General features: G+C 37.6%; 2 protein-coding genes across 2 annotated transcripts in view; one reads left to right on the top strand and one right to left on the bottom strand.

Moving 5' to 3' along the window:
* The first annotated feature begins 973 nt into the window (after window positions 1-973).
* On the top strand, window positions 974-10,157 carry LOC138033823 (epoxide hydrolase 1-like). The gene is made up of 4 exons (XM_068881680.1): window positions 974-2,392; window positions 7,200-7,369; window positions 8,967-9,216; window positions 9,722-10,157. The coding sequence occupies exons 1-4, from the start codon at window positions 1,656-1,658 to the stop codon at window positions 9,963-9,965; spliced, it is 1,401 nt and encodes a 466-aa protein (XP_068737781.1). The 5' UTR covers window positions 974-1,655; the 3' UTR covers window positions 9,966-10,157.
* A 277-nt stretch (window positions 10,158-10,434) lies between these two features.
* The window catches only part of LOC138033824 (coiled-coil domain-containing protein 6-like), an 18,880-nt gene continuing 6,711 nt past the window's right edge, over window positions 10,435-22,603 (bottom strand). The window contains exons 4-8 of the mRNA XM_068881681.1: window positions 21,630-21,733; window positions 18,448-18,608; window positions 17,722-17,878; window positions 16,221-16,425; window positions 10,435-13,503 (exon numbers count right to left, since the gene is read on the bottom strand). Coding sequence (XP_068737782.1) covers window positions 13,435-13,503; window positions 16,221-16,425; window positions 17,722-17,878; window positions 18,448-18,608; window positions 21,630-21,733 — 696 coding nt within the window. The 3' untranslated portion in view covers window positions 10,435-13,434. The remainder of the gene's footprint in view (window positions 13,504-16,220; window positions 16,426-17,721; window positions 17,879-18,447; window positions 18,609-21,629; window positions 21,734-22,603) is intronic.

Here is a 22,603-nt window from a genome sequence, read left to right as displayed (position 1 = left end):
ACCAACTAGCACAAGCACGTTGAATGCATGACATAGTTCCTTTATAAGACAATCAAACGAGCCAATCACAATGCAAAGCAGCCGACGCCAAGCGTGGGAAAACACATACTAGTGCTCATGCTCTCAACACGATAATTTGAGTGGCAGTGTCCTCACACAAGTAAATATTCTTAAAAATTGAAATCAAAATGTTGGGACTGCTATACAATCATACAAAGCAAATTGCCCTCTGTTTTGTCTGTATTGTGGACTGGCAAAGTTTTTTCCAGTAGGAGCAGTTTTACAATACATAACTAACATAATTTTGTAATTACTTTCAACACTCAAATGAAAATCGCTCGTTACGCCTATAGTCTGCCAGGGTGACACTTGATGACCTGCAAACATACCCACGTGGACATGTGTGACACTCTGCTAAGTACCTAATCTAAGGATTATGTAATTAGAGTTAAATGTCACACTACTTGTGTTTTAAACACGACAATCATGCAAAAGGACCTTGCAAGCTAAACGTCTGCTGATGCCTTAAACTACATCGAAACCCCCCGCTTCTGTTCCGTGAAAGACCTCAGAAATTGCGAACAAAGTCATTCTTTGATTCAAGAACAACACGAGTTTTCGACAGAGAAAGCTGCGATGAGCCTTATCCAGTTCTTCCTCCTCGGAACCGAGAAAATCGCGAAGGTTTCCCAAGGTTTGTACATTGTTCAACGGGAACATGTCGTATGGCACGGTTACTGTCACGTAAAAACACAAACACTTTGTTTGTCCGCGTGGAAACAACACTTTGTCGCATATCCTAATATTTGGTTGGTTCACAAAACTGCAATAATAAACAAATAAGTAAATCCCAAGGCAAAAAAAAAACAAAAAAGTTTTCGGTCGACTTCTGCTTCTTCTTCTACTTTATTAACACTTCAACACTTTCCTATCCAGAAGACATAAATCTTAAACAAGTTTCCTTGTTTTGAATTTTTGGTCCATTTCGGTCACGTACACGTGGGTTTTGCTTTTGATAGGAATTTAATCGCACATCTAATTATTTGGTGAGAAATTCCAAAAAGACCTCCCTTGTCTACACACCAAGAACCCTTCTTTACTCCTTTTTGGAGTCAAAGCGAAAATCCTTTGAAAATAATTCTTCTTTAAACGTGCCTTTTCTGACCGTGACAGAAACCGGAAGTAGAGGCAACAGGACGTCTCAATCACGTAGATCAAAAACTAGTGAAATGACGGCATGTATGACGGCATGTGAAATTTTCTACATCATAGAAAGTGAAAAAAGGTATTACTTTTAAGTAAACGGCAGCAAACAGTCCATTTAACGAAAATTTGATTTCTTCTTAAAAGAATAAGGTTGCGTCCTTAATCCCAGGCCTTTTTCCTGTTGTCACACTCGCATACCCTGGGGCCTTGGTGCAGAATACGCTCGAAATTCCAACTAACGATCACATGGTACAACTCCAGCAAGCTCATTATTATTCTCCCACTGGGACATGAAAACAAAGGCAAGTCAAGGTTGACTGGTTCAGATCGCTTTGTTTTAATGTCCCAGTGGGAAAATAATAATTAATGAGCTTGCCCTCCAGCATGGCAGATTTTGTACCATGTGATCGTTAGTTGCAAAAGGCCTATTCTGCTTGGTGTGCATCAAAATGGGCTGCAAGACATTCTGTGCTGTTTTTGTTGTAATTGTAAGTGTATCTATTGTAGTATTTCCCATGTTACTTGGTCGGTATCTTAATCAAATTCCTGAAACTCCTCGACTGGATGAGCAACAGTGGTGGGGAAGGGGTCAGCTAACTGATCACAAAGACGACACTTCTATAAACCGAATGTACTTGAGTTTGTCCGACGAAATCCTTGTCGATCTCAAGGAGAGGTTGTCTAAAACCAACTTCTTCGAGAATCTTGAAGGCGTCGAATGGGAATATGGCATTGACCCAGGTTACATGAAGGCTGTAGTTGAGTATTGGAAGACAGACTTTGATTGGCGCAAACAGGAGGCTTTTATAAACACCTATCCCCATTACAAGACTAAAATAAGCGGAATCGAGGTCCATTTTGTGCATTATCAAGCTGAACTCAGAGAAGGCCAGCGAGAACTCGCCATCATGATGGTACACGGCTGGCCAGGATCCTTTTACGAATTCTATCAAGTCATCCCAAAGTTAATATCAGCATCAACAGACGAATATGCATTTTCAATTATCTGCCCTTCCATTCCAGGATTTGGTTTGTCAGAAGAGCCTCACAAACCTGGTTTTGATTCATTTGCTGCAGCAAGGGTTTTTAGCAAACTTATGAATCGCCTTGGTTATGACTCTTATTACCTTCAGGGAGGGGACTGGGGTAGTGCAATAACTAGCGCATTGGCAATTATGAATCCGAGGTAAGATTCTTTTTTCCAGCCCTTGTTGATAAAATTCTGTGGGACTATAAACCACTACAGCTAATTACAAAGAGAGTGACCACATAGTATCTGCAGTGATCTAAAATCTCAAAATGCTTCTTTTCACAGTTCATATTATGCTTGTCTTTTGTATAGTTGTCATGTTCACATCCTCTTAGGGATTAATATGAACTCAGCAAACGATCATATTGCAGTTGGCTTGATAGCTCAATTGGTAGAGCAAGGCACTGGTATCACATTCGCCATGGGATAAAATCCCATCCAAGCTTAAATTTTTCAGTCTTCCCTTTCATTCCAAATTATGATTGAAACATTCTTCTCCTAACTATACCAAGGATTTCTTTGTTGGGTATTCATGAGAATTTGGTGTTATATCAAGATCACACCTCTTAAGTTGATAATAATCTTCATTCTCAATACCTATCTGACTGACATTTCATTGAAACTGTGAAGAGAATTTACATATCAATGACTCCTGGGCATCAAAGGGTTAAGTAACGTTTGAAGTTACAATAATCTAAAAATCTCTCAAGGTTTCCACTGTTTTGGTTTGGCCTTGCAATATTAGTGGTCACTCCAATATTGAAGTTTGTTCTGTTGTGTGATCCCCCTCCTTCCCAAACCCACCTGGTGATGAACATAAAATCAAGTAAACTATACATAAGGAGACGCAGAATTGATCTTGAGATGGTAGCTAGATGGATAGATTGTTTGATAGTTATATAATAACCCAAGTGATTCTCACATTTTGATTGGTTCTTGCCTATGATCTATTAGAGGACAGACGCAAATTGACGTCACCTTCAGCTTTTAAAAGAATAAACTCGGCTATCGCCTCGTGTGCCCCTTTTTTGTTCTTACGACATTTAGACATCATCTGTGATCTATTACTGAACAGATGCACGGTAACATGGAATCTATTCTCTCAAATAGCTAGCTAGATAGATAGATACCGGGTACATACAAGTGAAAAACATGAAAATCACATTGTGCCCTCGTGCAATTAAGGGTTAATTTCACTTGTATTTTCAAAGTTTCCAATTGCAGTTTTGTGAGAACTTTGAAAATACATGTGAAATTAATCCGTAATTGCCCTCTGGCCCATGCAATTACATATACTTAGTAAACTATATCCAAAAACAGTGGATAGCATTGAAGGCGCACTCCGATTGGCTACTCAAACTCCAAATATCCTTTGCTATTCACTTCTGAGAAATTTGTAATCATTTGCAGGAATAGATGAGTACACTGTATACATATAAAATTAATCATCTTTTTGTGTTATATTATCTCACTGTTTTGTGTATAAAACATCTATTCACCTCAGTGTTGGTGGCTAGTGGTGGATATTTACCTTGGTGCTTCGTGACTCTGTGAATAGTTGTTAATTATCCTTCACTGCTTACGAGCCAGAAGGCCCATCAGGCTGGCGCTTATCTCCGGTTTCCGTAGCATGAAGCGACTAGGAGTATTTCTTCTCCCCCCTGGATGGGATGCTAGTCCATCGCAGGGTTACCCCCAGCATTTCGCCAGTACCCATTTATACACCTGGGTGGAGAGAGGCACCGTGAGAGTAGAGTGTCTTGCCCAAGAACACAACACAATGTCCCCGGCCAGGACCCGAACCCCAACCACTCGATCCGGAGTCGAGCACACTAACCATGAGGGCACCGCGCCTCCCACATTAATTATCCTTAATCAAGGCATAATTATTATTCTTGTAAAACTAGATACATATCTGTGTGAACTCAGGCGTTCCTAATGTCCTGAATTGTCATGAAAATCAAAGGAAAAGAAATACAGTATAGATGTTGGTTAGATTATTATTTAGGTTAGACTGATGGCAGTGATTCTCGTTATGTTCACTCATAAATGTTTGCTCCTAAAATGATTTTTGGTAAAGTTCACAGACTTACCTGTTCCAAAAACGCTCAACATCTTTTAGTGTGGGTCTATCGTGAATCGTGTGTGCATTTGTATGTGGTTTGAGCACATTAGACACCATCTTCATGCTTACTTTCAACAATGCCATTATTTTCTTTCAATGCCATATATACACGTACATGTTGGCTTAAACTTCACGCATTTGCCATAAAAGATGAATCAGCCATTGCACAACCATGGCACCCATGTATGCGCTTTGGTTAACTTCAGGCATATGCTTTACAAGTTTGAGTGCAGTTTGTGACTGAATGCAAAAAAGGGAAGTTGAAACCTTGGAAGTTTCCCCTAGAAAGCCCGAGTAATTATGGCCATTACATGATGTCTTAAAAGATCACAATAAGTTGAATAATTTGCACATCCCTTTTCTTGTTCTCTCACATTTTTGTCAAACAAAGAATATTTTGAAACACTGTTGAATTTAAAAGTATGCATTATTTAAGTTTTAAATACAAAGAAAGTAACAGAAATGGTAATATGAATTAACGGGGACATAGTTTTTCAGTGAGGTATTAACCCATTGACTCCCAGGGGTTCCCCATTGACGAGTAAATTCGTCTGGCATTAGATAGAGTAAAAAAAAAAACTGGCCGGTTTGGGTCGGTTTGGACGTCAATGGGTTAAGGTGGCTCAAACCGGTTTCAACCATCTGGAGAGAATTTGTTATAGCAAAGATTAACTCTACAACACTGTTTCACTTAATGGCAATGTTATAGTATCATATGAAAATATATAAAAATTGTTTAACAAGATGTTCATATTAACGTGATGTCATAATTATTACTATGGCAACAGAAGAAAATAAACAAATAAATCCAAAGGCTCTAAGGTGCTTTACAATCAAAGTGAAAAATTAAAAATAATAATTAAACATCATTATTCATTAAAATAACGCTTAAAAAGATAAGTTTTAAGATTTTGCTTAAAGGTGTTAAGATCAACACTACATTTTTTGATGTCAGGAATGTCATTCCATAGCTTAAGTGCAGAAACAGAAAGAGCGCGATCACCATAAGATTTAAGCTTTGAACGAGGAATCACTAACAAGTTCCTACTCGATGATCATAAAATCCTGGTAGGCTTATAAGTTTCCAACAAATCCCTAATATAACTAGGGCATAAATTATTTAAAGCTTTAAAAGTCAACATTAAAATTTGAACCATGTAAAAACGCCCTATATTATGTGTTTAATCCTTTGACGCCTAAATTTGCCAGACTTCTCAATGGTCAATGGAGTCAATGGGTGAAGCACTTATATCTCAAAAATGAACTAGGTGACCCCAATTTTCTATTGCCGAAAAGTGATTAGCAGGCTAAGACAGAAGTCTGCAAAAATTAAAATTATACATTATCTCGAGCGGATTCAGAGTCACCTTAATTTTTTTCCATTGTGAAGGTGGCTGTGAAACTGCTCCAGAAAACAGACAGTTTTATCCTAGCACCCTAGTCACTCCAACAATATAAAAATGGGGTCACCGAGTTCATTTTTGAGATATATGCATTTAAATACAAAAAATTGGACTGTTTTTAGATGGCTCTTTTGTTGCCATGGCAACCCATTACGTCACATTAATGAGTGCATCTATTTAAGCATCTATTGATGTTTTATATAGCACTATAACATTACCATTAAGTGAAATTTTTCGGCAGATTCAATCCTGCCAAATAGTACAGTTTGTTGAAAGTGTTAAAATTGGTTTGAGCCACCTTAAAGTGAAGAATTTGGTTTGTTAACTTAACGTCACATTTGTTTTATCTCATGTTATTGATGTGGATTTGGGTAGGGCCCAATGTTTGACCTTCTTCAGAGCCGATAGTAAACTGTACCTTAGAGAATTGCTTGGACAATCAGTCATAACACATGATTGGTGCACGTCAGGCAAGGCCTCTGTGCAGAAAATAGACTGCTTGTAGTCCCTTCTGTTGATTTGCTTCGTTAAAGTATAAAATTCAGGTGAAGATTGAACACAAACAAACGGTTTAATAAACAGTCGCCATCTTAGATCGAGAACATGGTCAAACTATAAAATAGGCATGCAATGTGGGCGTACTCGTAGCCTCACTAAGTAAACATATCAACACCTTCCACATCACTTAAAATATGTACTTGTTCTAGTCAATCATATTTTGTCACACAATCAAGACAAACAAATGAGGGGGGCTTGGGGAAGGGGTAAGAGACTCCCCCAAGGCTCTCTGAGCTGTTTATTCTGACAACACTAGCATGCAAACATGCATGCTAGTGCTTTGTCAGAAACAAAAACCCACTAACACACCACCCTTTAGAAGTGGCCAAAAAATATATTTGGAAACATATTCCTCATCTAATGTAGCGGCACAAGACCCAGAGGAAATGGAACAACTAAATGGCATACACAATATGGAGTAGCAGATCACAATAAAACCAAACAAACTAAAAAGAAAAGCAAGTTAACAGGGAGACTGACAGAGATAGAATGACAAAAGTCACAAAAACCACTCCTGACAGCTCCCATGATACCCTAGGAGCCTCTCTATTTGGCCGTCAGAATATTAATTTCTGACTAATTCATTCAATCTAACTGTCAGAATTCAAATTACTTCTTTTGATCGCATGACAAAACACAATAGATTAACAAAGCACACCCCTTGACTTTCACAGAAGGTACTTCTTCCAGTCAATGTAATAAACATGCAAACTGCTACTTTTGGGTGACAGAGGCATTGCCTAGGGAGGCCAGTAACTTAAGTGCTTTGCCTTTTAAGGCCTTATTGTCCATCCATGACAATTTTGTGTTAAATATTGGTATGTTTGATTTGGCAGTTAACAATTTGTGTTTTGTGGTTGTTCTTTCTCTTTTTCAGCCAGGTTCGCGGACTTCATCTCAACGTGTTCAGTAGATCAATCCTATATTCGCCATTTGAGTACATACAAGCAAAGTTGTTCTTTGCTGAGAGAGAGCAGAAGAAGATTTTCCCAATCAAAGATTATTTTTACAAGTTGTTGGCTGAATCAGGATATTTCCACTTACAAGGTATGCACAGTGGTTTCCTCATATCAGATATAAAATAGGGTCTTTAGGCAAAGTGGCTTGTGGTTCAAAAAGTGAGTTTTATTTGGATACATTGGTAGAATATTGCAGCATCAGGCAAAGTTAAAAAAGAAAATCAGATTATGGCAGGACTGTACCTTGAAATTTTTTATTGGGGGGATGGGGAGTTGGAGGTGGAGGAATAGTTATTTATTTCATTCTCCTTCCTCAGACCAAAAACAAAGGGAACAAGAATTAAGCAACCAAACCTTTTCTTAGAAGAGGAGAGGAAGGGGTTGGACAGTTCCCTTCTATGTGGTATAGCTCCATATTTGCAATGTGCCAATGTGAATTTTATAATAAGCTCAGTAATGCACATATTTTGATTGGTTGTCACCTATGATCTATTAGAGGACAGACACAAAGCTGACCTCACCATCCAGAACTTTTAATTCTTTATTATATAAAACAAATAGATGCCATGTTTCCATGTGTCTGTTCAGTGTTAGGTGACAGAAAATGTTAAAGAGGCACTGTCATGAGCTGCGCATGCTTGAGTTTGTTTGCTCGCGAGCCCACAGAAAATTCTAGCCGACATCATGGATTCACGCCTGAGTCACGTATATTCGCCAGAGTTTCTCCTTTGTCCACCATGGCCCTCCCCAATGGACACCATTTTGAATTTGTCGATTTAACTTGAAAAAAGTTAACTTTACACTTTTCACGTTTCAAAAGACGCTAGCGCAGGCACTTCTCGTGACACTTTCCCTTTAAAATGTGTTATTAAAAACATCAATGACGCATTCAGCTATCACCTTTTGTGCCGCTTGTTTGTTCTCACCTCATTTTGACATCATCTTTGATCTTCTACTGAAACAGATGCACAACAATATGGAATCTATTTGTTAAATTTATAATTAATAAGAAGAAGAAAAAGAAGAAGAACTTAAGTCACAAGTTTATCTGGCTGAGCACATCAGCTGACATGAAATTAAAGCAGCTAGATCAAATCAATGCGGAATATCTAGAGAAGAACCTCTAAGAACAGATTAAAGGACCAACAATCTCAGCCCACAAAAGAACTTGATTCCAGAAATCATGCATTGGCCACATTGGAGCATAATGCCTTAAATGATTACTGTACCAGGCCAGCTTTCAGATAGATGTTGAATTTACCGGTAAGCTGTCAAAGTCACTACAGCTTGGCAACAAAATAAGACCTTCATGTTTGCATCCTATGTTAATTTTTATTTTATTTTAGAAGTTTCTAAAAAGGACAAGTGCAGCAGTATAACATTATTGTACACTACAAGACAACTCTACAGTCTTTAGTGAGATATTTACATGTAGTCCCTGGTTCAACTTCCCAGCTGCACTTGTAAATAGCCAACTGGTTTGCCTCAGGCCAGTTGGGATTCTTAACAGTTGTTGTTGTTGTTGTTGTTCTGTTCTGTTGTTTCGTTGAATCATTGGCCCTGAAAAGTCCCTATGGGGAGCGGTCAATTCAGTATGTATTGTATGTAAGGACAGTGTTGTTGGTTATTCAGGTCCTGTGTTTTTGAAAGAAATCTGATAAATGAATGAATGTCTTCATTTCCAGCAACTCGGCCACACTCTGTGGGCTTAGCTCTCAATGACTCACCAGCTGGTCTTGCGGCATACGTATTAGAGAAATTTGCTATGGGGAGCGGCTGTCAGACCACTGATACTGTGATGTGTCTGGAATCTTGCTTTTCCAAAGATGATCTGTTAACAAACGTAATGATCTACTGGGTAACTCATTCTATAACCTCTTCAATCAGACTTTATTATGAAGCTATGCACAGTCCAAATGTTCAGAAGGTGACAAGGTTTGTGAAGTGCTTTTTAACTTTGTAGGAACATGTTCTAGTTGCTGTGAAAAATTAGGCTGTGATATCAAGTCATAATTTGAAGCAAATAAGACTTTTTTTAGGTGTTGGTATTAAGTTCATCTTAATACATAGAGACAGCCTGCATTCTTTCACTAATACATACATACATGTGCCTGTACATGTACATTTTTTTCCAAACTAAGGATTTGAATCAGTATGTACTTAATGTATGGACTATAACTTTTACATTCAGTTCATGCATTTTGTTGTACAGTTTGATCAAGGACCATAGTCTGACTTTTTTCTTGATAGTGAACATTTAAGCAAAGAGAGATTGAGTTCCCACTGCCACACTTGTTATACATCGTAAATTAAACAATGGCTATGCGTTAAGAAAGTTAGCCCTGAATAGCTAACTCTGAATCCAATGGGCACGCTCTCTATTTCTTTTCGCTATATTTTTTTTATTCAACTGTATTTTGGTGGTCATTCATTTTCCTAGGATTCCCATCACAGTTCCCACAGGACTTGCCGATTTTCCTCATGAGGGATTCCCGTTGCCTGAAGCTTTTGCTCACAAAATATTTCTTGATATAGTACAGTTTTCTGAGATGCCTCGTGGAGGACATTTTGCTGCCTTTGAGGAGCCAGAGCTGTTTGCCAATGATGTTATCAAGTTTGTTGAGAAGGTTGAAAAGCAAATCGCAGTGAAAACAACTGAATGGGCCAGCAAGACAGAATCTTAGTACTTAAATCTTTGTGTTGTCTACCTCTTACACTTGCAGCAGAAATGTGACTGACTAGAAATAGGCATTTTGGCTCAAACCAAACTTTCTCTTTTCTCATCTTGTCAAATACCTCTTCTTGTCTGATGACAAGGTCAGGAGTGAGGTTGTGCCTCAATTCCATGATTGTTATTAAATTTTGCCCAACACTTACTCTTACTTTCCTTTAAAATCTCCTTTTGACAGTGCTAAAGTTATGTTGGCTATAGTAATATAAAAGAAAACAACAATTCATCTGACCTTAAAAAGCAACGAGAAATCATTTTTCATATTGTTCAGGATGTTGGCATGTATGTCCTTAGCCAAAATAATGTTGTGTAAGTAGTAGTTAGTAGCTGTGCTTAGTTCTAAACCTAAACCAAATACAGGCTTCACTTTTCCATTTGCCAATTGCCAGGTTGCCAAGTTAACCAACAAATACAGTCAGAAATTGCCATTTTAAATTCACTTTAATTTAGATACAATAAATTTTTAAGTAAAACAATAATAATTATTTTATACACCAATACATTTAGTTCTTAATCTGAAGACAATACCAGTTTCATAAGAAAGTCAGTATGTCAAATGACTTTATAAATTCCAAGTAGCCTAAAGGCTCCTTGCAAACCACTGATACTCAAGTGTTTTTAGGAAATCGAGTAGTGACTAAAAATGCTTACAGTGGCAGCAAATTGCTATACTGCATTTTTCTGAATACTATCCAAATTAAACTAACAGCTTTGGAGCGGTTTTCAATCAAGTGGTTAAGACAAAAACAGGTTTATAGACCGAATGCATAAATGGCAACCAAAAAAATTTTCTTTTGTCTTTGTGCTAATTAGACCCACTAGCCTCGTTAGAACGGACAAAATACAAAAGAAATGTTACTTTAGATCGAGGCTAGTTGGTGTAATTAGCACAAAGACAAAATAATTTTTTGGCCGCCATTAATGCATTCTGGTTATGGCAGCTGGGGCACATGATCAATAGACACTGACTGGCACTAATTGGGAACACAGAGGGAAGCTTTAAGGCCCCTGTGTTTTTCGAACTAAAAAAAATCCACAAACTTTTAAAAGATGAATGCAACTCAAAACAGATGAAATAGAGATGTTTAGCATAAGGCCACGATGTATGTAAATGATCTGTTATTAGTGGACTTAGCGGAAATACCCAGGGGATCTGTTTGTATTTGAAAGGAAGTTATTCGAGCATATATCGTGTTTGCGATATGTCGTGTTTTGCAAGTAATTTTTTGAGCTGCGTGTTCAGAAACTTAAAAAAACACTGGAAAGCCAAGGTATCGAAAACGTGCTGGAACTTTGGCCCAAAAAAAAAAAACGAAGAGGTTTTTCCCCATAACTAAGTGCAACTTAAAAAAAACGGTGTATGAAGAATTGGTTGATTTTAGTTTCATTGTTTTTGACATCCAACTTTTGACATTTGCTCAACATTTTGTCTTCAAAAATATAAAGCTCACCTCACTCTCTCTCATTTTTCCCCTAATCTCCTGGGTATTTCCACTAAGTCCACTAATAACAGACATTTACATACATCATGGCCTTATGCTAAACATCTCTAATAAGCTGCTACAACTCTTAGAAACAATTTAGAAAAATTGGGCCAACATTTTCAAAAGCTTTCTGACCAACTAGCAAAAGCATGTTGAATGCATGACATAGTTCCTTTATAAGACAATCAAACAAGCCAATCACAATGCAAAGCAGCCGACTCCGAGTGTGGGAAAACACATACTAGTGCTCATGCTCTCAACACCATAATTTGAGTTGCAGTGTCCTCATACAAGTAAATATTCTTAAAAATTGAAATCAAAATGTTGGGACTGGTATACAATCATACAAAAATAACTTCATATAAATTATTTAAAAAATGCTTGAGAGCAAATTGCACTCTGTTTTGTCTGTATTGTGGATTGGCAAAGAATGTTCCAGTAGGAGCAGTTGTACAATACATAACTAACATAATTTTGTAATTACTTTCAACACTCAAATGAAAATCGCTCTTAACGCTTATAGTCTGCCAGGGTGACACTTTTAATGTTACATGAATATGCATAATGACCTGCAAACATACCCACGTGGACATATGTAACACTCTGGTAAGTACCTAATCTAAGGATTATGTAATTAGAGTTAAATGTCACACTACTTGTGTTTTAACCACGAAAACGGCTGACATTCTTTAGACAATGCTTTCAAATAAGTACATCTCTGCAAACGTTATTTTAAAGATTTTCCAAGAGGAAAACAACGAAAAACCTATGACCGAAGCCAAAACAAATTGTCACAAATATCAACTTCTAAATGTATTCTGACCAGGGGCAATTTTATTTTCATCAACTCAGTTGATACTACTTTATCTAATCTCTCTCAGTAACTATTTGGAGCAACTGTTTCCAAAAGATCAATGAATTTCAGCAACTGAGTCAAAATACACAAGAAAAGATTTGCCACTGCAAAACAACATACATCACATTGTATGATCAAACTGCAAATATCAATTTTGAGGAAAATTCTTTAACAAACTCCCACAAAAACAGGAATGAAGTCGATAAGCCTAGTTTTGGGGGAAAAATACATGAAAAGAAAAATAACCAAAAAATTGCATGGTACAGCATAGAGTTTTAAATAAGTGAAAAACTGTGTAAATACCCCATTCACACCAACAAGACATGTTTAATTTAACTGGGTTTCACAAAATGAAAATCAGTCATAGAAAAATGAAGGACTGGCTTTTACAAGAGATTCAGGAAATTTGCAATACATTCTTTGATCTGTGCTAAATTTGTAGTGAACAAATATCAATATACCCCGGTACATGGTTTAAAAGGAAAACACTTTAAAAGCGTGTTTAACTAAACATGTTTAACCCTTTGACGTCCAAACCGGCCTAAACCGGCCAGACTTAGTATTTTACTCTGTCTAACGCCAGATGATTTTACTCATCAATGGGGAACCCCAGGGAGTCATTGGGTGAAAACATGGTCAAGGTTTGGTGTGAACGAGGCATTACTAGATACCTTTCTTCACAAAGTCATAAACCTTTAAATTTTTGTGCTTCACTTCTATTTCGACTGAATGGTTTTAACAATCTTTTCGAGCACAGAAAAAAGTTTAAAACAACTACCTATGTTTAAAATCCAATAATATTATTATTGTTCTGTTAATAGCGCACAACAAGTTTGAATTATTATGCATCTTTTCCATAGAGGCAAAATCAATGATTACGGTCATTTGGTAATCAAGAAATCAGTCTTAAAGCAACTGTATGACCAAACCAAATCACTTCCAAGTAAGCCACATAATCTGTAACCAACGGCCATTAATGTAATGCCTTTTTTGAGACCAATGACGATGACAAAGGATACTACGGTATCTTCTTCTCCACACCAGTTAATTTCATCTCACAATTCGTTTGAGACCAGTGTGCTTTAAGATCCTGAGGAGGGCCTGGGTCCATGAGATGACCCACTTGGAGAGTGGTAGGTCCGCTGTCCTCTCTGTGAAGCAAGAAAAACCGTTGAGTGAGACACAAGTGGTGTGTAGTATATGTAGTGTATTTAATGATCAGTCATATTACCAATTACTGTTAAATACTCAACCATTACCAGTAGATTTTAAAATAATTTTATAACCCACACCTCCCTATATATACACGCAGTGGCATGTGTTTAATACAAAATTAACAGATTACCCACGGGTAATTGGTCGGAAATTAAAGTATCTATTCACATCAAGAGGCAAACCCCTCAGGGGCCACTTCAGCCTGTACTTTAAATTGAAGGACTGGAGAAGTTCACTCTTAAAGGACAATCCTTTTTTTATCGATTCATAGAAAGTTCATGAGGAGAACAGCTTTTAACCAAAATTTCAATCTTAAAATAGCTTTATAACCTTGTGAAATCCTTGTTAAAAATACACACATGCAAGCTGCACCCTTGGATTATACGTGACATCAATGAGCTCAGCTGATCCCACTTTTCTCTCGGAAAATGTGAACAACATGAATGGTGTTTTGTCCCGTGTGACCTATTTGAGCAATTTTTATGTTGCTGACACAATTTTTATGTTGTGTTCAAGCTTCCCAAAAAACTTCAGGTTGAGCTCAAGGACATCAGGGGCAAGGCTGGCACAGTCGGTTAGTGCACAGCCTTTGTGCAAGAGGTCCTGAGTTCGATCCCCGGGTCTCACGTCCTTGTTTTGACTTCTTTCCTTTCAGTGTAGCTTAATTAACTTCAAATACCAGTAAGATGGAGCACTGATGGAGAGGGGGGGGAGTAAAATGAGCGCACCGTCGACCTCTGGTTTGTCAGTTGAATTACTGTTACGAGTTATCAATGTTAATAAAATATGGTTGCTTTACTTTACCGGTACTTTACTTTACTTTACAAATAATCCAAGATGGTGGCCAGCATATGTGTATTTTTAACAAGGATTTCACAAGGTTATGGATGAGTAGCACAATCATGATGTACATTTGGGAAACCAGTATCTTGAACGAACACTTCAGGCCATATCTCCGCTGGTAAAAAGTGCTAGCCACTCACATTTGGCAGATATGCTTCTTACATATTAAGTAACATTTACTGTGTAGATTAGCGAAATCGGTCGCTTAAGTTTAGAATAAACGGATTCGGTTGTCCACTTTGGGGACAAAAAATGGCGCGTCACGCGTAACACGCAAACTAGTAAGACGAGCAAAACAAGGTTCTTCAGACGGCTTGTACTTTATTCCTCACAACGAAATCGACAACATATTTCACATAAACAATGTTGCAACCAGTAAATAAAAAAATGTGGTTAATTTCTCACCAATGACGGAGAAAAGAGGCCGAAAAGCACAACAGTCTTGAGCGTCACGCTCCTAAAATCTTCAGTGCTGTTTTGCAATTTGCGTCTGTAACCCACGGATGTTTTGTGGCTAGGCAGAATAAAATATGGTTCGAGAATGCTCATTTGTGGTAGTTGCTTTGGAGAAAGTTTTACCGAAAACTTCTCAGCACACGAGAAGCCAGAGCATTTTTTCTCAGTCTGAAACACTTTGTCCGCCATTACAATTTGCCTTAGAGCCAAAGCACAGCTTCGCAAAATGTCCTCTGTATCTTGCTTGTCCGAGCTCACATTACAAAACCCAAAGAAAAACAGAATGCTCATCTCATGTACAAATTACATGCCAAAGCTCAGAAAGAAACAATTCAAATTGTGAAAGAACGAGACCTCTTTGTGAGTCTGAAACACTTCTTGACATTCAGAGGTTGACAAAGCGAATTTAGAGCGTGAAAGAACCAAAAGTTTCTCCTTGCAGATCCGCCATTACGTTTCGAAACGTTCCCTCAGAGCAAGCTTTGCTACCAGGCCTTGACTTGTTTTTATCCAGTTAAACCAGTTTTTTCTGGACTTCAGCACATTTTGCCCTGTTTTTTGCAATCCATGTGGAACATTTCGCCGGAATTTCTCAATTGCGAATCAAGCGAAGCATATAATCAACTCTGAAATTAACATTTCTGTAATGTCAAAGTTAAAAATGAGAATATTTCGGGTTATTTAACAAAATTTTTTAGGGTAATCTAGGCAAAATGAGGAAATTACCATGCCTGCAAGGGGTCATGGGTAAATTTAAAATTGCTTATTTTTGATCCATCAGTACAAAAAATTTCATTTTACATTAAGATATCAGCTTAAGAGGCTATTTGATTTTGTCAGGTTCCTTTTCATCCAATTTTATGGCAGCATGAAAAATTTTGTAAAATTTCACTATGTTACACAAATGTACATCATGATTGTGCTACTCATCATGAAGCTATTTCAAGATTGTCATTTTGGAGTGAACTTCTCCTTAAAAGTGAGACTACTTGTGAAACTTTAAACCTATTTAAAAGAAATTCTATGCATTTGGACGCCATTAAAAATATGCCAAAAGCAATCCAAGTGTTTGTCCTCCAGCATGGTGTCTGCCATTGCTTAACATCAAATCTTACTGATGACACAAAAATTCTTATGCTACAGTTTTGTTTTACATAGCGGGGCAAGTTTCCGAAGCGCAAGGAGTGCGACACTAGATTTCACATCAAGTGGGTTGGTTAGGTCAATTGCTACCTGCCCCCGGCAAAAGACGGTTGAAGAGACTTGGAGGCTTGGAATTCATAGTATCATGGTTCATTTGAAACAATTCAAGCCTCCTTTCCAGCGAAAATATTTTTGGCAGCAAAAACCCTACCTGGACAGACTGAGTGGGAGGCGATGAACTCGCAGAGGAATGGGACCCACTCAGCTTCTCATTGGAAGGATACCTGGGCATGCGTGGTGATGGCGGTGTGAAGCCATGGCCTGGTGATATGGGCCTGTTGGCACCAAGAGGAAGGGGGCTGGATGAGGTACGGTCTCGATGTGAAGTACCGTGAGAGGTCATCTCGTTGAAGTGCCTACAAGAAAGAGAAAACACTGGGTCCAATACACAGGTTTCCACTTTGAAAGCTAAGAAACAACAGTGATGTAAAGAGGGCAAGATGACAACGTTTTCTCATGAAACTATTTTGCATTTCAAAAGAACCTTTTAGTGAAAAGTCAATCAATCATGTAATGTTACAAAAAACAAATATTCCACCTGTTAACACAGGAGAAAGCTCTATGCATAATTATATAGTAGGCTCAATAATGCACAGTTTGATTGGTTGTCACCAAGGATCTATTACAGGACAGATGCATACATAGCTGATTCCATGTTACATTACATCTGTTCAGTAATATGCGACAGAAGACGTCAAAATGTGGTAAGCACATTAGTAGCACACTCGGGTTTATGTTCTTACCACAATATGATGTCATCTGTGATCTGTTACTGAACAGACACACGGAAACATGGAATCTACTTGTTGATTTGATTTCACCTTTTTTGAGATCAACTAAAAGATGACATACTTTCGCAGTAAACATTAAAGTGGTACTACGACCAAAAAAACATTTCTTTTTTTTCTTTGGATTTCAAAACTATGTTAACTAAACACTAACTGACCCAAGTTTTAAGTTCTGATTTTAAAGAGACACCTGTTTATTTTAACTGGAATTTTCTTATTTATTGGTCCGCCATTACTAACTTTAGAATCTTGAGAGAGCTGGGTCGAGGAGAAAATGACGTCAAAGACTCACTAGTTTAAGAATGCAATGCGTGTATACGCGGCCGAATTAATATGCAGCACGGGAGTTTCGGGCTTTCAGACTTTTAAACCCGTGTTTTGCATATGTAATAAATTGCGTTTACTCGCTGAAATTTTAAGCTAGTGAGTAAATGACGTCATTTTCTCTAGATCCAACCCTCTGAGGTCCAATCGGCCAGTTTTGAACTGAGTAATGGCGGGCCGTGAAATCCAAAACTTACACTCAAAATAAACAGCCTTTGGAAAAAACTCAAAGCTCAAAATTTTGCCAGTTAGGTGTTAAGCAAACACGCTTTCAAAATCTGAAGAAAAAAAGGAAATGATTTTTTGATCATAGTACCACTTTAAAATAGAATGAAGTCAGCATCCTCTCAGAAGTAAGAAAATTTTCAAGAGCCTTTCACTGATCACAGAAACGTTCCTGACACCGCTTGGAGATATAAAAAAATCTGTTTCCATTTGGCAATCTTCGGAACGTCTTGAAATCTGTTCGGTGATCACTGGAACCTATCGTTGATTACAAAAAGCTCAAGTAGATTCCCGTATTGTTAGTACTGTACCTACCTTTCATCATCCATCTCAAGACTTGACTCGCTCTCTGACAGCTGCCGACTGAGCGCTTCTCTTCTTTCCATTTCTCGCAGAAGTTTCCTCTGCAGTCTGATGTTCTCTTCTTTGATGTGTCTCTCTTCCTTTGCATAGGCTGTCATCTTCTCGCAATCTAAAGCAATTAAAAACAGTCCCTTATTTTGTTATGCGTGTAAATTATGCAAGTAATGTTACTGTAAGAAACAATCTTCATCAGAAAAGTTGGAACACTTTCATCAACTTTCTTTTGTAAAGATGCTGGGGGTGGTGCAACAGAATGCCCTACAAATTCAACATCAACCAGAGAAAGAGGGGGTGGGGATAATTTTGTGACTGCCGCCTTGCAATTGATCAGAAATGTCTAGTGCCAACTAGTTTTGGAGCCGAACGTAATTAAGAGAAACTAAATTGAATGCAACTATCTTGCATTCATTAAGTTTACCGTGCTCGGTATCGTTGGATTGTCCTTAAGATATGAAAGGTTTAAGCAGAATAATGGGGGCTTTCTGCAGGTACCAGAAAGCATTGTGTTTTTGGTCTCTCAGGATTATTTTGTTATCTGTCTTTGTTTCTTTTGTTTTACATAATTTGTGCTCCGGTACCTGCAGAAGCTGCCGAATAATGTAAATTCAAGTAACTTTTGGGTTTCAAAAGTCACTGAAGATTACTTTGCTCCCAGAAAATTCCTTTTATCATACTTACAATCTGCCTCAGACTGGGCCAGCTGCTGTCTTAATCTTCTGATTTCTTCCCTCAGTGATGTGATATGTGATGCCAAATCACCAACAGCATCTTCTCCATCCCGGAAGTGTCTGGGGGATGGTGGCTCAGACATCGGCTCTTCTAGTTTCTCTTGCAACATCCTATTTGGGAACAAAGCTTTGATCAATAATTAATTACACATAAATTACTGGGTAGAATTGGGAGGCCACAAATTAATGAACTGTTCAAATCAATGTTGGGCAATCTATGAGAAAATGGAGCTCTGGAACAGCAGAAGCTATGACCTTCTGATAGAAGTTCTAGCTAAAGCTCTATCACAGCACAAGCAACATGAAACTGCCAGATGACAAAAGTTATAATGCCACACACACCAAAGAGAGAAAAAAATATGATCATAACACATGTAATGTTTTACTTAAAATACTTCAAAAACATAAATACTTAATGAACAAAACAGCCCATCAGATCAAGCTGATAAAACCTTACGTGTCTAAGCTTTAAAAACTGACAAACTAGTCCTAATTAGAATTCTTTGTCTGAAGCATACTAACAAGACATCTCTAAGCTAATTTTCTCCTCTCACAATTCTTGGTTTTCACGTGACGTCATCAATATTCTAAAATGTAAAATCACTGAGCCCCGGAGTTTTTAGCTTTCTTTGGTCATTAAACATGCTAAATATATTTCCTTTTGAAGGTTTTCAGTTCGATAGCAAACTTCGTTTTTATAGTAGGGCATTTTGAAATTCAGTGTTTTCACGCCACAGGATATCAAGATGGCCTAGAGAATGTGTGAAGTATGCTTGAAAAAAATTACTCATTCAGTGATTTTTAGAAATCTAAACTGTTGTGGTATTGTGAAAAGTGTTAATGTGAATATCTGCTAGCTCAAAAGGGCGAACGGGTCGATTTTTATAGCAGAATTGAATTCCAGATGTTTTGATTGATTTCCGGCCGCCATTACTGTGTCCCTCTCCAGGACACAACTATGGCGTTTCCATACTGAGCTCTATAAATCTGTGTAAAACATTTTGACGGCTAACTTGAGTACGATACATCGCAAAGACCTGAGACTCGGCAAAGTAGATAAGCTATTAATCTCCTATAATATCACCAATTCTTGACTGTTTTTATGCAATAGTTTTGATTTTATTTTTTCGTTACGTGACAGTGAAAACCAGCCATAGCCCATTTCCAAGTTGCTGCATGCCTCAGTTTAAAACGAGTCCTGATGCACAACCACTCAAATTGAAATGAGTTGCATTTTGTTCTTATGCAAATCAAACTCATTTCCCTTACAATAGTTGAGCATCAAGACTCACTTCGAAACCGAGACAAACAGCAACTCAGAAATGGCCCATTTGAACCTTTGTTCAGACACCTGAGGTACGTGCTTTTCGCGGAATGTTTTTGAAGCCGTTGAATAAACTCACAGGTTGAGTTTTATAGGATCTTAAACCCATGGTGCTTTTTAAAGGGACATCTATTTCCTCTCTGCTTTTTCATAAGAGACAAGTGTCTCTTCTCTCTTTTTTTAATCTTGATTTTGTTCGCCGCTCCTTTTATTTCTGCCACTCACTTTTTTTTTTTTGCCACTCATTTTTTCCTGCAGCTCAATTTTTCTTTTGCCGGTCACTCGAATTTTTCTGTTTTTTTTTTCTCGCTTCATTTTTTGGCTAACCCTAGGCTTAAAAACCAACTTTTAGTTAGACCTAGGGTTAGCCAAATTGAAGGTTTTGGGTTACTTCCTTCATTTTCAAGTCTTAGGGTCTCAGGGGTCTTGGGGTCTTTGTTTTCAAGATACCCTTTTTTTTCCTGCTGCTCACCACTTTTTACGGCTGTTCAAAAAAAGTGAGCAGTAAATAAAAGTAGGAAATTGAGCAACAGAACAAAATGAGCAGCAAAAAAAAGGAGAGCAGCAGAAAAAATTTTTACACACATGTATGTCAGGAATGTTCTTTGTGTCCAATAATACGTCCGAAATCCACACGCTAAACCACAGTGGAGTGTTAACTGTGGTTTGCGCAGCAAAATTGTGCCGGGTTTAGATTTTCCAGGTACATGTAATTCATTAAATTTGTGTTTGAGACTATTCATAAAGAAACAGGCCAGTGCATGTATACAGTGTATGTCCTTTCACCAATCAGGGCTCCATTTAAACTAGCTCTGCTAAATTGGATGCCCCTGGATAAATATTGAATTAAATGGAAAATCACTGGCGCCGATCATGTGGTGCTGTCACAAATACCTGTATTGTAACCATTCTTCAGTTTGCGGTTTTATGTCTTAGGTGTTCACGTTTTCCCAGTCACACTGTAACACCCGATAAAAATCTCCTGAACATTATTAAACAGTACAAAGAAATCTAAAAGATAGACATCATCCAGGGTAGGTTTGATTCGCACTCAACATCATGAATATTATTTTTTTTTTTTTAAATGTGGTTCTCTACTCTGCTCCCAGACATTTTGCTCTGAGTACTCCCCTCTCATAAAAACTCATGAATCTGATTGGATTCCACGTGATTTGATTTTCAGTGCTCAGATAGATATGCTCAAGACTAAAGTGCTGCTCTGACCAAAAAATCAATAATAATATTCTCCTTTTTCTTTGGATTTCACAACAAACTTTAACTAAACACTATGTAACCCAAATTTTAAGCCTTGAATTCAAAAAGACACCTGCTTTTTTTAACCAGAATTGTTTCATTTAATGGTCCACCATTACTAATTTTAAAATCTTGATAGAGCTGGATCGAGGAGAGAATGACATCAAAGACTCACTAGTTTAAGAATGCAATGCATGTGAATGCGGCTGAATTAATATGCGGCACAGGAGTTTCAGGCTTCGCATGTATAATATGCTGCATTTACACGCTGCAATTTAAGCTAACCTGAATGAAATAATGATGTCACTTTTCCCTAAATCCAACCATCCGAGGTCGAATCAATCAGTTTTGAACATGAGTAACAGTGGACCATGAAATCCAAAACTTACACTCAAAGTAAGCAGCATTTGGATAAAAATCAAAGCTCAAAATTCTGACAGTCGGGTGTTAAGCAAAAATACATTTAAAATCTAACGAAAAAAGGAAGTGATTTTTTTATCACAGTGTCACTTTTAAAATACAGTGATCATTATCGCTAAATATCAGTAAGAAACCTCTTCTCTGCTTCCAATCTGTCCATTCTTTTCCACAATCGGTTGACCAGCAACTCTTGCTCTTGCTCCAATGTATTCTCCAGGTCAACTTTCTCTTTCCTCAGCTGATAAAAACATGTTTTGTTAGCTTTATTGAACAAACAGTAATTATAAGAGTAGTTTTAGGTAATCTTAACTTGAAACATACACACTTAAGAAAGCAGAACATTAGAGCTAGTTTCATCGTTCACTGCATACTCGACATTTGGGATGGTTGACTCAGGAGTCACGTCTAGAGAATAATATTTATCTTCCCCCATCTTGGTTCAAGTCAGGTTTTAGGAACCTGATGTAAATGCATTCCTTGATCCCATGTTCAAGCCTGCATACCTCTCTATCCAAGATACTGGTATTCAGAATGAAGAATGCAGCAATAAAATACAATACAATTTATTAGTTTCTCCCTTAAGGGTTTTCCAGAACTAATTTACTACTATTAAGTTACATTTGCATACTGATATTAATCATGAAAATTTCCAACAATGCATAAATTAGAAACAAAGTTCACAACAAATATTAAGGTAAAGATTTCAGTGTCTTCTTGAAAAGGCTGAATGACTGGCAATTTTTACTGTGATGGCTCAATTCATTCCCGGACCAGCATTTTGCAGTGTGATAAAAAAGGAGCATTGAGCCAAGGACATTCTACATGTACATGTATACTTGTTCACGTTAACCCCCTGACTTCTGGTGGCGGGACTTAACAGATTTTACTATGTCCAACACCAGACGATTTTAGTCATCAATGGTAGCAGTTCAGGAGTCAATCAGGGTTTGTACTGTCTTAAGCTCTTCAAATTCCATAACTTTTTCCACCACCTTTTCTAGCTTTCCATAACCTACAGGTCCTTATTTTAGGACATTTTCTGACATAACTCACTTCAAATTTGAATAAATTAACAAGGTCTTTTGTTTGATGGAAACTGTCTTTATTT

The sequence above is a fragment of the Montipora capricornis genome, chromosome 14 (assembly GCF_036669925.1).
Source record: "Montipora capricornis isolate CH-2021 chromosome 14, ASM3666992v2, whole genome shotgun sequence".
NCBI lineage: Eukaryota > Metazoa > Cnidaria > Anthozoa > Scleractinia > Acroporidae > Montipora > Montipora capricornis.
This window is presented reverse-complemented; position numbering and strand designations above follow the sequence as displayed.